Below are 14,181 nucleotides of genomic sequence, written 5' to 3' on the forward strand. Positions count from 1 at the left end.
TTATAAAATTTGACTTTTTTAAATCCTAATATATCTTATATTTTAGAACGGAGTGAGCGGTAACTAGTCCGTACCTACATCTCACTTAAAAGTCTTAACCGCCAAGCTGCCACCACCCCGCAAGAACCCGTTGGCCATAGCGGGACGGGATTCTTTACGCATTGCATGGTCGCTTACACGTGGAGCATAGGATCACATGTCAACGGATGTGTGGTAGCCGTGCAGTAAGTCGGGATCCTTGTCCGGCCGCAGCCGACCAAATGCTCGCGCCGCTCCGGGAGTCGCTGGGCCGCCTCGGCCTCGACTACCTCGACCTCGTACTTGTCCACTGGCCCATCGCCAAGGAGGGCGACGGGCTCGTGCCGTTCGACATGGAGGGCGTCTGGCGCGCCATGGAGGAGTGCCACCGCCTGGGCCTCCCGAGGTCCATCGGCGTCAGCAACTTCTCCGCGGCCAAGATGTCCAAGTTGCTCGCCCTCGCCGCCGTGCCACCGGCCGTCAACCAGGTGGAGACGAACGCCGGGTGGCGCCAGGAGAAGGTCAGGGAGGTGTGCGCCAAGAACGGCGTCGCCGTCACCGCGTTCTCGCCGCTCCGCTCGCAAGGCGCAGCGTGGGGATCCAAACGCCGTCATGGTGAGCGGCGTGCTGCGGGACGTCGCCGCCAGGAGAGGCAAGACGGTGGCTCAGGTAACAGAGAACAAATCAGATTGATTCGTTTTACTGGTAAAAATTTGCAACTTGACACGAGTAATCGAAATCTATGCACACATATGTTGGTTTTTGTATACTTGTACTCTTACAAAAGATCTTAAAAGAACTTCACAGATGTTCTACCTTTCAAGCATTAGTAAAACTAAGATTGGACCCGTTCTTGCCCCCCAAGAATCTTATTGTTTGCTAGGAGTATCTATGTAGTTTAAGATCTATTAGTGTGTCAATTAGAAAAAATCTTCTAAATCGAGGGATATATAGATATTTGCAGGAGTATCTATGCGTGTCAATTAGAAACATTCAGAAGAGTTATTATGCAATGATGGGTGTTGGTGCTTAAAACTGAGAGATGTTTCTTCTCGGTCTTCTTCAATTTTTGAGCACCAAATTATCTGTGTGCATTGGACGGCAGTTCTAACGCAAGGAAAAGTATTGATGATTTGCCATTTCCTTACTCGTAGTTTCACTCAGCTTCACATGGAGACTACATTAAGTTTGATTGAATTAACTAAGTGTTTCATCACGATGTATGATGTAGCAGCCTGAGTGCTGTGACTGTAATAATTACTGTAGCCAGACGCTCTCATGTTGAAGGCTAGGATATTCTATTCCATTATCTAAAAAAAAGTATTTCAGATTTTTGCGGTGATGGGTTTGTGACATATTTATGAAATGGTTATCATGCGTTTTTCATCTATAGGTGGCGCTTCAATAAGGAGAGCAGGGGTGTGCTTTGTGGCGAGGAGCTTCAGTAAGGAGAGGTTGAAGCAGAACATGGAGATCTTCGACTGGGAGATGACTGAGGAGGACAAGGAGATGATCATGCAGATTCCAGAACGCAGAGCATGCCATGGGGAGTTCTTTGTGTTGCCAAACGGGCCGTACAAGTCCGTGGAGGATCTGTGGGACGGAGAGATATGAAAATAGTATTATAGAAGTAGTGTTGAAAATAGTATTATAGAAGTAGTGTTGAAAATAGTATATGTGGATCAACCGAAAAGACTATAGTCGTTGTTTCCATGTATGATCTGTCAATTATTATGATTGCTCTTATTAGAAAACATATAGCCCATCTCTTTCACATACTTCTGTCCCTATCATAGTATCAGGAATCCTGCTATGCGGCTTAAGGAAGCAGCTGGGGGTTAGGATGAAGCATGGGTAACAGTTGGGTTGCTGGATAATTACCTTCCGCACCAATATATATCATGTTACTCTTAGGCTGGTTTTGAATCTTTTGATGATGGTTAAACTAGAGAACCGAACGATAGCTCAATTGGCAGAGTCTCCCCTTGAGAAAGCTACCCACCCGGACTCGAACCCGGGTGCTCGCAAATTGTGGATACCTTGGTGAGAACTAGTTTCAACGAGTTTTCTCGCCAAAGAGTTCGGTACTCCTCTTCTTTAAGACAAAGCTAAGGGATATCATCTCCCTGTAGTCAAAATTTTTTATGATGGTTAAACTAAATAGGTGTAGGATGAGTTCTTGATAGAGGAGAGCCCGTAGGTATAGCCGTATGGCCTGGGTGCATTTTATGGGGTGTATGTTTTAAGGAAGATGGAATTGTGCGGCACAATTTGATGTGTAGCCTAAGAACTTAAGGGCCAATATATACAGTGCTGCAAGGTGACCTAGACAAAGTGAGAGATACGGAAGATATCATACCTGCTAGTGTTTGTGTTACAGATTTCTCACATTCTTGTACAATTGCAGGTGCTCAGAAACGAACTAACGATCCAAAGCATATTGTACGGGTTTTGTGCTAGCTGGCTAAATGAATCAATTCTTATTTGCTAATTCAGAAGGGAATTAATATGATGGTACTGACCTCTGCTAAATTTTTAAGCAGAATAGTGATGCACACCAACAGAAAGGAGAAGTGCCATATCCATTTGCTCCATAGTTACAATCTATTTTCTATATGTTTGTGTGTTTCAGTACATGATAGGTTCATGTTTAGTTTCACATGCTCTTAATTTCATTTGCTCAATTGTTTGCATTCTATATGTTTGTGTGTTTCAGTTCGTTATAGGTTCGTGCTTAGTTGCACATGTCTTTTATGTCAGCTCATTTTATCTCAGTCTAAGCTTTTTCAGAATGTGCTGCTCTTCCTGGTTCTAACATAGCAACAAGACTGCAAAATGAAACAAAGGTGTTGCCTTGCTAGATGAATTATTCACAGGTGGCTTGGAAGGTTTATTCTTCTGAATTATTCATAATGTGCTGCTATAATATACTCACAACAAATTAAGTCAGCATCTCGATATCGGCTCCCAACTGTGTTGTGTAAGTTTTCATGGACATTTACATAAGCTGTTGATAATGGCCTCTTTTTTTTCCTGAGCTTTAACATTATGGTGGATTGTTTTCCTCATTTCCTTTTTCAAGAGCTTTTGCTGGAAATATAATTCCATCTCTGTAGATATAGATATAAGGTATATATATGAATCTACTGTGTCGCATGCATCATGTTGATTGAATTAATAATCTGGTATAACTTGAATTTGTGTTTCCATAATACTTATTCCAGGTTAAGTTTCATAGTTGTTGTTATGACATTTTGATGTAGTGTTTAGCCTGAGAACTTATGCTGTTAGTTGCACATTAGGCATGTGCTTGGAAGTATTTGAGGATGGCACGATGCAAAATGGAAAATTTGTGTAGTTCTTGTTACAATCTAAGATATATATCTCAAGCATCAAACATTATACTGAACATCCCTTTTCTTTTCTGTCATTACTTGAACTTTCCCAGACCATATATAACAAAACTGCAGCGTACCTTGCTATGGCCATTTATTGCTGTACCATTTCTGCTATATAAGCAATTAAAAGGAACAGAGAAAATAAGTTTACACTTATCATGCCGTTATAGTTGCAGTATTGGGCAAACCTGAACTCTATGATGTATGTGCTTAAGTGATGTGAATCTGGGAGAGTAATGTATTAATACACAGTGCACCAAGCAATACTCTTAAATCCTACGTATCTGTGAAATCTCAATTGTATTATTTTTTACCAGTGGACTCTTATCCTGATAAGCCATTGTAGAGGCTCTGACGACGATCCTGGAGGATACCGGCACACCACACCAACCGGGACCGTGATGATTGATGAGCATAGCCCCGTGTCTTCATCTATGGTGAGACAATGCACAAGCCCCTTCTCTTCCTCTCTAGTTTTCCTGAGTACAGATTGCTTTCCAACACAAAGTTTACTGCTTTCTGTAGTATGCCTTACAGATGCAGCCTGTTTTACCTGTTGCTTATTTCAATATGCTCCTAAACGTTAATCCTTTTTTTCTTCCCTTCACGCCATCAGACGTTGATTCCAGGTGTAAAGGCACTCGGATTAGGTTTCTGTGTCACTTTGTTGTCATTTTGTGGTGTCCCAGCTTTCCAAGCTAACTGTATACATCAGTTCTTTGAGGGGACTACCGAGCTTCCCCACTTGGGAGCTACATGTACGACCTCCAAATAAATTGCTCCTCCTTAATTATTTGGAATGTATCACTTTTGTCTATCGCCATATAGATTTTTGCATAGTTAATGGGGAGTGCTGCATGATTGTATCAATACTGTCTTTGTTCTTTGAGCCCCTGTATGGTTTTTCGTTGCAAAAATAGTGAAACTGTTTATTCAGGGATCGAGTAATTACCATTTGCGTTCTAACTGAAGATACAAAAAGTAGCATTGTTCTGTTTGGATCTTCCTGTATGAATTGCAAAAAAAATTTCTTCTTCTTCCCTCTACCTTGTTCTACTGTATCTCCAAAATTCTTAGTATGGACAGCATGGACAAGAGAGATTGCTCCCGGAAATCCCAAGGATTTGCGTTGAACCTCCTTTATCCAAGCAGGCCCCAAGTATTTCTGCCTTGTAGACTTTTACTGATGTTTGATAAATCTGGGCGAGGAAAGTAAAAGGAAATTAGCCTGCACTTGCTCGATATGCTCTGGTTGGACTCTGAGCTCTGACACGTGCATCTTTCAGGATCAAAGACTGTTACAGGTCAAAATGTATATTGGATTTATGTGTCCATATTCAGTGAAAATACACGGAGCATTATTAATCCCTAAAAAGGGTCTGAATTTTCCTAAATTCTAAAAGAAGAGTTTTCAGAGATAAGGAATAACATCCAGAGTCCATGCATAAATTTATTTTGCGCTATCTACAACTGCAAGGCTCACACAGCAGTGATTTTCTTTAGACCAATTATTCAAAGCATGGAGACCTACTGGGGTTACCACCTTATTAGAGTTTGAGTTCAGGAAACAACCCACCGATAGCAGACTTCTTCCCGAAGCAGCAAAACCGGATAAAGCTTTTTCCAGGTTCATGCATCAACCAAAGAAAGACGTAGCAAAATAGAACAGGAAATCCTTTTGAGCGTCTGTCTGATTAACACAATGTTTCTTGCTGCTACCTTGTTCGTTGTCCCAGAAAATTAACGTACATAGGTGCAGAACGAGTTTTCACCAAGTCAATGATCGTCTGCAGGGACTCAGTCAGTCATCATCAGCCACCTTAATTTGAGACTTCCGGATAGTCAATGATCGTCTGCGTTTGATTCACGTGGTGGCGTAAAAAAATATCTTTGTTCTAAACTGTGCCACAAGTTTTGTTACAATGTTAAACAAGACAATCTAGTTCTCATCAATTTTCATCGAAGAAAAAGAAAAGAAAAGAACAAAAATAGTATATGTACTGTTTTTTCTTTTCCTTCGCTCTTTATAACTGCAAGGGTGGTCTCAACTGAATATTTAGCCGTTTGTGATTGCCCCTATTAGAGCATGTACGATGAAATGTTTAGAGACGTCGATAGAAGGTGAGAGAAATGTCGCACGGCAAGATTTATTTGTTACAGGATGACAACATCCATCTATGCTGGATTTGCACAAGCAACCATATCGCTAACAGACGTGCATTTATTGCGTTCGTGGGGATTGCGTGCAAGTAATTTGAAGTACCCCAAAAAAATGGTGACCAAGTCAGTGTTTGAAACGTTTGAGACCTGTGACAGTACGAGCATGCCAGCTAATCGTGTTAGGTGCACAAGCAAGATTCTCATGGTCTGGTTAGCATTATCAGCTCTTCCATTCGCATGCTATGGATGCATGCATGTGCTTGTATTAATCGATGCATGATCCTTCGTTCCTTCCAAATTTACAAAAACCACGATACTATGGATAATGGTTGATGACTGACTGAACTAAATAATGAAATATTGAATGTATTTTTGGACTGTATAAAATGAAAATATTAGATGTCTATATATATATATGGAAGGCAAATAATGAGAGTTGAATGTATGTTTGGAATGAGGAACAAATTCAACTTTACACAGTGACCGTTTGATTAATTCGGGTAGACAATAGAGATCGATAGAATTTATCGTAACTCGTACATTATACATGCGTATAGAATAGATATAGATACAGAAGTATAGATACATATAGATAATGTATGACAACTAGTTACTAAACTGGACAATGGACGATGACTTTTCTGTACGATGTAGCTAACGTACGTTGCAATCTACGATATAGTTAGGTGGCACGTCAAATGATCATATCTCCAACTCAGTCGCCCAAAAGCATGGAACTAGGTCAAGCACACGTCAGATTAGATAGTAGAGAAGATAAGCATAGTGGAAATATTTAAGTTCTAGCAGCCAGCGACTACTTCAATCACATTGGTGCAAATTAATTCCACGTACTTGAGTAGTTGTGTTGCTCACATGCAATTACACGTCACCGCACTATTGCGCCACCACGATCGATCTGCAGCTATATAAACACATCCATCCCTTCCATGGCCAAACCATCATCCGAACGAGAAACACAGGCAGCAGCTAGATAGCAATGGCCTCCTCTTCCTCCTTGTTTCTCCTTGCCGCGCTTCTTGCGCTCGCCTCATGGCAGGCCATCGCCTTTGATCCTAGCCCTCTCCAAGACTTCTGTGTCGCAGACATGAGCTCGCCTGGTATGCATGTTTCTATATATATGCACGTATTATGTATGTATGTGCATGCTTAATTAATTATATTCCCGTGACGTTGTAATAATGCTCTTCTATGATATCACTTACCACATCTGAAATTGTGTGTTCTGCATATATGCTGGCACTACAACAAAATATTGTTACTACTTACTTAATGAGAAATGCTTATTTATTGCTACTATAGCTTCCTGAGCTCTGTGCATGCATGTTACTTCTTCTGTGCGTGCAGTGCGTGTAAATGGATTTGTTTGCAAGGATCCAATGGCCGTCAACTCGGACGACTTCTTCAACCCAGCCATGCTCGACCAGCCCAGGGACACCATGAACAAGGTCGGCTCCAACGTCACCAACATCAACGTGGACAACTTCCCTGGCCTCAACACCCTCGGCATCTCGCTGGCACGCATCGACTATGCGCCCTTGGGCGTGAACCCGCCGCACATACACCCTCGCGCCACCGAGCTCCTCACCGTGCTCGAGGGAACACTCTACCTTGGCTTTGTCACGTCCAACCCCAACAGGCTCTTCTCCAAGGTGGTCAAGAAGGGCGACGTGTTTGTGTTTCCTAAGGCGATGATCCACTTCCAAATGAACCTAGCGCATGACAAGCCGGCTGCTGCGTTGTCGTCGCTCAATAGCCAGAACCCTGGGGTTATCACTGTCGCCAGCGCAGTGTTTGGATCGAAGCCACCGATCTCGGATGATCTTTTGGCCAAGGCGTTTCAGGTGGAAAAGAAACTCATAGACTGGCTCCAATCTCAGTTCTGGGAGAACAACTACTGATTATTCTAAATTGGTTATGCCAATGCGAGAGTTATATACATCACCATGCATGCATGCAAACTACGTGTTTTCCTATATTATTGAGTATAGAATAAATGGCGTGTGGTACTTATGTGTGACTGCGATCCGTGGTTTTTCTTTTCCTTTTGAATCTGACAAGATATGTTTTTTGTCAGATTCAGGTGAAGTATGTTTTCTTTTGCTTAATAAATAAAATAAATTGAATATAGTTAGTTGTGTCCTTTTCCCTCGTCACTGAAATAGAAAGCTCCATGATGTTGATGAAAAAAAATGATTGTGCATGGATGGTATTTCTGGACTCGGATTTACATGTACATGAAGCTCCGTTTCTACCTGGCAAGAGGTGTTTTGTTCGTTGGAACCAAGAGAGAACTAGTTCCGTGGCAAGAAAATCCTTTGCCGCGCTAGGAAATTAAAAAAAAATCACGTTTTATAGGGGACTCAATTGCAAGCCCCCCCCCCCCCACCAGAAGAGAGAGGAAGGAGGGAGAAAAAGAGGGGGGCTGGAGGTGGAAGAAGATGAGGCCTCTAGGTTTGCTGTCTGCATCTGCCATTGGGGGTAGTGGATCCGACCTGGTTCCCGGCCACCACGTCTACACCTCGCTGGCGATAGCGGGGCCTCCTCAAGCCCATTCATGGACCCATTGGATGTCGTGGGTCACAGCAACTCAGTTTGAGCAAGTTGCAGACTTGCAGTACCGAGCTTAGCTTGATCAGCATATCTTAAAAATCGAGCGCTCAATTTGTGTACTCATACATTGCGAGTAACACCGTCTTGAGTCTATCTCGAGCTAATTACGAATAATGGAAATGACATGCAAATATTGAGGATAATTAAGGTACCGGCAGGCATGACTATTGGTGTTAGTTTCAAGATGAAATGCACAGATATATAAGAAAGAAAATACATTACATTTTACTCCACTAAACTATTTCCCTGGAGCACTTAATCCCCTAATAAACTTCTTTTTGTGGCTCACTTTAACAACCCCTCCCGAACTATTTAAATTCTCCTTTTATAGATCATGTTTTAAGTTAAAAAAATTGTCATACAAAAGATGTTATTGTACCCAATGTTAAAACGTATTTTCATTCCTATATGCATGCATTATTATCTTAGAGTTTAGATAAATCTAATGTGCTCTTAAACGGTGAATTGAGCATAGCTCCGTAGTTGGTTAGGGTTTTTATGTTGGATCATGCTCATCTAGATTTAAGTTCTAGACTCGGCACAAATACCCATATTTTTATAAGATTAAATCATGAGAGAAATATTCCATGAATACGTGATTATATTATGTTCAATGATGAAAACACGTGTCCACCTAATTTTATTTAGAAGTGTGTTAAAATTCACCTACTTAGATATAGATGGGTGTCGTGCATAAATACGTGTGCATCCCACTTGTATTTAGAAAAGTACTCTTAAACTATGTAAATAGTCAATAGAGATGATAGGATAGAGACCCAAATTTGGGCCGAACATAATGGGTTTGATTGAGACCCCTGGCATTCTGAAAGGGACAAGAAGGATTGGTATTGCTGCTTTACATGTCAAAAGTGTGCATTGGTAAAGAAAAAATTAGGTTAAATATAATCATAAACTTACGTATCTTTCACACTGTCAGTGTATGCATGAACTTAGTGTTGACAACAAATTTTGACAGATTTAAAGGTTTAGAATTAATCTTATTAATTGTGTTAGAACTCACCTATGTAGGTATAGATGTGTGTAAGCGTGGTGTACGTGCATAAATACATGTGTGTCTGACTTTACTTAAAAAAAGTACTCTTAAACTATATGAATAGTCAATAGAGGTGATAGATTGTAGATCTAAATTTGGGTGAACATAATGACTTGATTGAGACCCCTGGCCTTCTGAAAGGAACAAGAAGGATTGGTACTGCTGCTTTACATGGCAAAATGTGCATTGGTATAGATAAGATTGGGTTAAATATCGTCATACACGTACACATCTTTCTCACCGTCAGTGCATGCATGAACTTAGCGTTGATAACAAAATTTGATAGACTAAAAGGTTTAAGTTTAATCGTATTAATTAAGTGGTTAACTAGCCAGATGCATGGTTAATTATTTAATTAATTCGGCTGTTAATTAAATATTTAACCGAGTAAATAGTAGCAAGACGATTCGTAACGGATTAAGAAACAAAGCGCAGTATATATAGGGTGGCCGATTCACGGATATACAAAGCCAAAATAGTATCGTTATTTTTTTCTTTTTTTCATCTAAGTTTAAGGTAAAGTACTCCTTCGATGATTGCACGCCGCCGCGCAAGGTCACGAGGCCACCATATGCCATCACAGGGACAGGGTCCATCACGAGGACAAGGTCAAAGGTACCTTCTTGAAGCCACATGCCATCACGGGGAGAAATCAATTAGCTCACTGTTGCTCCGTGATCTTGGCTGCATCCGTCCTCGCGCGAGAAAAACTTGCGCCCTGCCTTGAGGTGCCGACGAACAATTCGGCCAGCGCGAGAAGCCACATCCCAGTTCCAGGCTGCAATCGGATCGGCACTGTTCGAGTACTGTTCAATCAGATCTCGCGCTTGCGTACTGTCGGTGTTCGGTCTTCGCGCTAGAAAAGTCACTGGTCTCCTGCAAAATTTGTTGACGTTCCCAAATTCTGAATGCATGCGGTGGTAGATATCGCGGATTCAGATATCGACGTGGTCAGAGGTGAACAATAATTCATGAGAGGGTGAACAGTAGTATTGAATCATATTCATTTATTTATGATCTAACAGCTCATGATAAAATAAAATTTGTTAATTTGCTTCATTCCATCATACAGAATTATATCATCTATATATGTATTCTTGTTTGATTTGGCTTCGGCCCCTGAAGAAATTGGTGGCGTTTTAAGGAGTAAATTAGACACTTAGAATATATTTGGTTTAAGAAAACTACACAAGATAAATCTATATTAATTTTTATCTAAATATGTTCTAAGTTCATCTAGTGTGTCTACTCTACCGATCAAAACGTTTGCAACCTATCTAAAAAGATAAATCGCAAGAATGTAAATACGGAAACATAAATAAGGTAGAGAGAATAAACTTAGGATAAGAATGTTTATCCCATAGTATCGATAGCATGAATACCATATCTATTCCACGTTGGAGCTCCACAAAAAATATGTTCCCGATCAGCATCCGGTCATAGCTCTTGAACCATCAAGTCACAAGGATAAAATCTCTACCCGGATGAGCCACCAAGCAACTAAGGCAATGTCTCACCACTAGCCTCTCTTCTGATCCCTTACCGACATGATCACTTCAGAACTTGAGCCACCAAGGCAAGGGTCTCCACGTCCCTATACACGCTTCTCGTCACCACTCTACACCAAGTCAGAGGGTCAACAAGCTTACCGACAAGTCACAAAGACTCTAAGGTACCGGCGTACCACTTGGTATAAGGTTGGATCACTTCTTAATCCACTCCCTAGATAGCAATCACCTAGCAACACTCTCTCTAGACCTATAAGCACTAATCACTCACTAATCTTATGCTTAATCACCTTGGATAATCATTTTAAGCATTTTAGTAGCTTGAATGTCTTCTCAAGTGTGGATGAGCTTCCTCTAGACTCCAGCAGCATGTCACACCTTCAAATGACTGGGTAGAGGGATATTTATAATCTTAAACCCGCGCACTAGCCGTTAACCCAAGACTAAAAAAATTGTTAACATTGGATGATCCAGTGAGAATAACAGTACTAACACCGGATCATCCGATGAATATACTCTCACAAACTAGCCGTTGGAACCTCACTTAAGCCTCTGTGAACACTAGATATTCTGGTGTATACTTCATCTCCATCACCGGACTATCCGGTGAGTTATCCTGAGCCATCCGAGCCAACTTCATCCTCTCTGTGTAAATTGCTCCAGTATAAGCATCTTGTGCATCACTTCATCACCGGACTATCTGATGTCTTGAACTTCGTTCTGTCTCTTTGCACTATTTATTATCTGGTGTATTTTTCGGTGTACCCTTGCTTTATCACCGGATCTTCTGGTGTGTTGATCATCGATCTTCCACGGCCACAACCTTCTCTGATGGAAATGCTCCGGTGTGTATCTTCCTCTGATCATCGGACTTTCTGGTGGGTTATTCCATCCAGCCTTCTAGACAGAAACATTACGGTGTTGTCATGCTTCGATCACCGGACTATCCGGTGAGGCTTAGCCTTCATTCTTTAGTATGACACCTTTCTCTGGAAAAATTTCTCCGGTGAGCACATCTACTAATCATCGAATCTTCTGATGAGGTATTCAAGCCTCTCTTACTCTTTGTCAAATATGTTTCGGTGAGTTCAACACCTAGAGCACTAGAACATCCGGTGATGCAAATCTTCCTAGTATTTCTCCAATTCAGTCTAACTTTATCCTGGTTGTGGTGGCTTATTCATGTATTGTATTTATGAGACCTACTAACATATATCTTGATAAACATGTTAGTCTCATTGACTATGTGTCATTAATCACCAAAAATCACAATCATAGTTTAATAGGATCATTTTCGCTACAGCCCCTTTATTGTGGTGCTCCTCGGTGGCATGGGCTTGCCGCGTAGATTAGACTAGATCTCAACCTCGGTCTCGCCCTCCTTGCTCGGATCTAGGCTGGATTTGGGATCGTCTTGCCGTTCATTACCTTTGCTCGAGCAATTGATTGGTTCTATTTGGTATAGCTAAAATTTATGAGTTTTTACTTAAAAACAGTTTTTATTGAAAGTTGTTTATGTCCTATACTAAAAGTTGTTGATTTTTACCAAAAGCTATTGGCTTTTATGAAAAAAAAAAATTAAGTTCTCAACACACTAATTTTTTAAAAAAACCACCACTCTCAACAATGCTTCCTTGTTCTTGGTCGTTGCCTCGTGGAGTATCAGGCTTGTCATTTTTGAGGCCCAAAAGGTTGGGTTGTGGTGGTCGTTTGAGTCGTCTTCAGAGGCCGAGGTGCAAGAAGATCACTACAGAGGCCTCGTGTTTGCAATTGGTTTGGTTTCGAGAGAGCAGGTTATCGCCGATGCCATGGGCACTAGGTGAGGAGCTAGGTTATTAGCCTCTTGTGTGTCGTCTACTGTCACCATCAAGCAAGAAATACGTTTTCCCTAAATGATTCATATGATGTTAAGTTAAATTATCTAATGTCCGAATTAAGAGTTATACAAATGACTTTGCCTGATATGCCAATATCTTTTATGGAGATTTTTAAGTATGTTAAAGAAAATAAATTATTATCCTAATATTTTTATTACTTATCGAATCTTATTTATTATGCATGTGATTATGGCGTCAGCTGAAAGAAACTTTTCAAAGTTGAAATTGTTAAAGAATTATTTGATGTCCACAATATCTAAAAAGATTAAATGGTTCGACAACTTTATACATTGAGAAAAATAGCTAGATGAGATTGATATTGATACTATCATCAATGACTTTACATATAGAAATACTAGAAGAAATTGTTTATAAGGATCTATGAAGTGTTCGAGGTGATTGTTGTTTTTGATATCTTTAAGTGTTTATCAGAAATAATTTTTTAATATACCGAATATTATTTTTATAATATATATTAATTAAGTTTTATGTTTCAATTCAACAGTTGCTCTGTTTTTAGTTTCGTCCCACGCCACCAAAATCTCGGAATCAGGCCTACCTATAGTTTGTCAATGAACAGTGCTAAGGAATTTTTTAACTAGTACTATCAAAATAATTATCCTTAAACAAAGAAGCATAGTACAAGGCTTTTGTCTGATTCACACCCTGCTTCTTCAAACAAAGAAGCACGCATGCTACCTTGTTCTTCCTCCAAAGAAATATACATAGATGTGCATTGATGATATGTCAGCGACTTGTTAGCCACCTTTGAGACTTCGTAATGGTACATTTTTGTTCGCAACACATAAAAAAACTCCCAAGGCCTTCTGTTTGGAATGCAAAAAATTCGTAGTAAATCTATATGTTTCCACGGTCACGTGGGATTATTTTTCTTTTTTGCTAGTTCAAATTAAACAGGCCTAGTAATTTTGCCAGTGTTAAATAAGACAATTTAATGTTCGAAACATGTCTATATGCGTCATTCCTGATTTCCAATCTCACTGTGTACATCAGTTCATTCAGGGGCCTGGTTAATCATCTTGAAAGTATCATTTTGTCTGTCGTGATTGGCGTATAGCATTTTTGGGACGAATTCAGTTTTGCTATAATGCCAAAAGTCGCTCCCGTATTGTTCTTTGAACCCGTGTACCGATTTAGTGATTTTCTTTGGAAAAACAATGTAAGTGTTTATTCAGAGATTGAGTAATTATATTTGCATTCTGACTGAAGATACAAAAATTGGCATTGTTCTGTTTGGATCTTCCCGAAGGAAATTGCACTGCCTTTTCTCATTGATTTGCACGAACTCTTTGGAACAGAGGGCAGTGGCTCGAAGGAAGCTCGAGTGATATTTCTTTCACTATTTCGGCAATGTTTTTTCCTCTTTGCGCCGCCTGGTTCTGTTGTATCTCCAAAAGATTGTTTTTTGAAATCATAAGCAGGAGCACTTATCTTTCATTTAAGAAGAAGAAAGCAATCCAGGGTTTACATGGGTTCTATACTTCTACTTCCTTACATTATAAATAGAGAAATTT

The 14,181-nt window shown here is 40.3% G+C and overlaps 1 protein-coding gene and 1 pseudogene across 1 annotated transcript; both read left to right on the plus strand.

The window, feature by feature from the left end:
• The first annotated feature begins 206 nt into the window (after positions 1-206).
• Positions 207-1,632, plus strand: LOC133888392 (probable NAD(P)H-dependent oxidoreductase 1; annotated as a pseudogene).
• A 4,889-nt stretch (positions 1,633-6,521) lies between these two features.
• LOC133889778 (germin-like protein 8-4) lies at positions 6,522-7,720 on the plus strand. The gene is made up of 2 exons (XM_062330249.1): positions 6,522-6,694; positions 6,942-7,720. Exons 1-2 carry the CDS (start codon positions 6,574-6,576, stop codon positions 7,493-7,495), a joined length of 675 nt encoding a protein of 224 aa, XP_062186233.1. The 5' UTR covers positions 6,522-6,573; the 3' UTR covers positions 7,496-7,720.
• The last annotated feature ends 6,461 nt before the right edge of the window (positions 7,721-14,181 follow it).

The sequence above is a fragment of the Phragmites australis genome, chromosome 13, assembly GCF_958298935.1.
Source record: "Phragmites australis chromosome 13, lpPhrAust1.1, whole genome shotgun sequence".
Classification (NCBI taxonomy): domain Eukaryota; kingdom Viridiplantae; phylum Streptophyta; class Magnoliopsida; order Poales; family Poaceae; genus Phragmites; species Phragmites australis.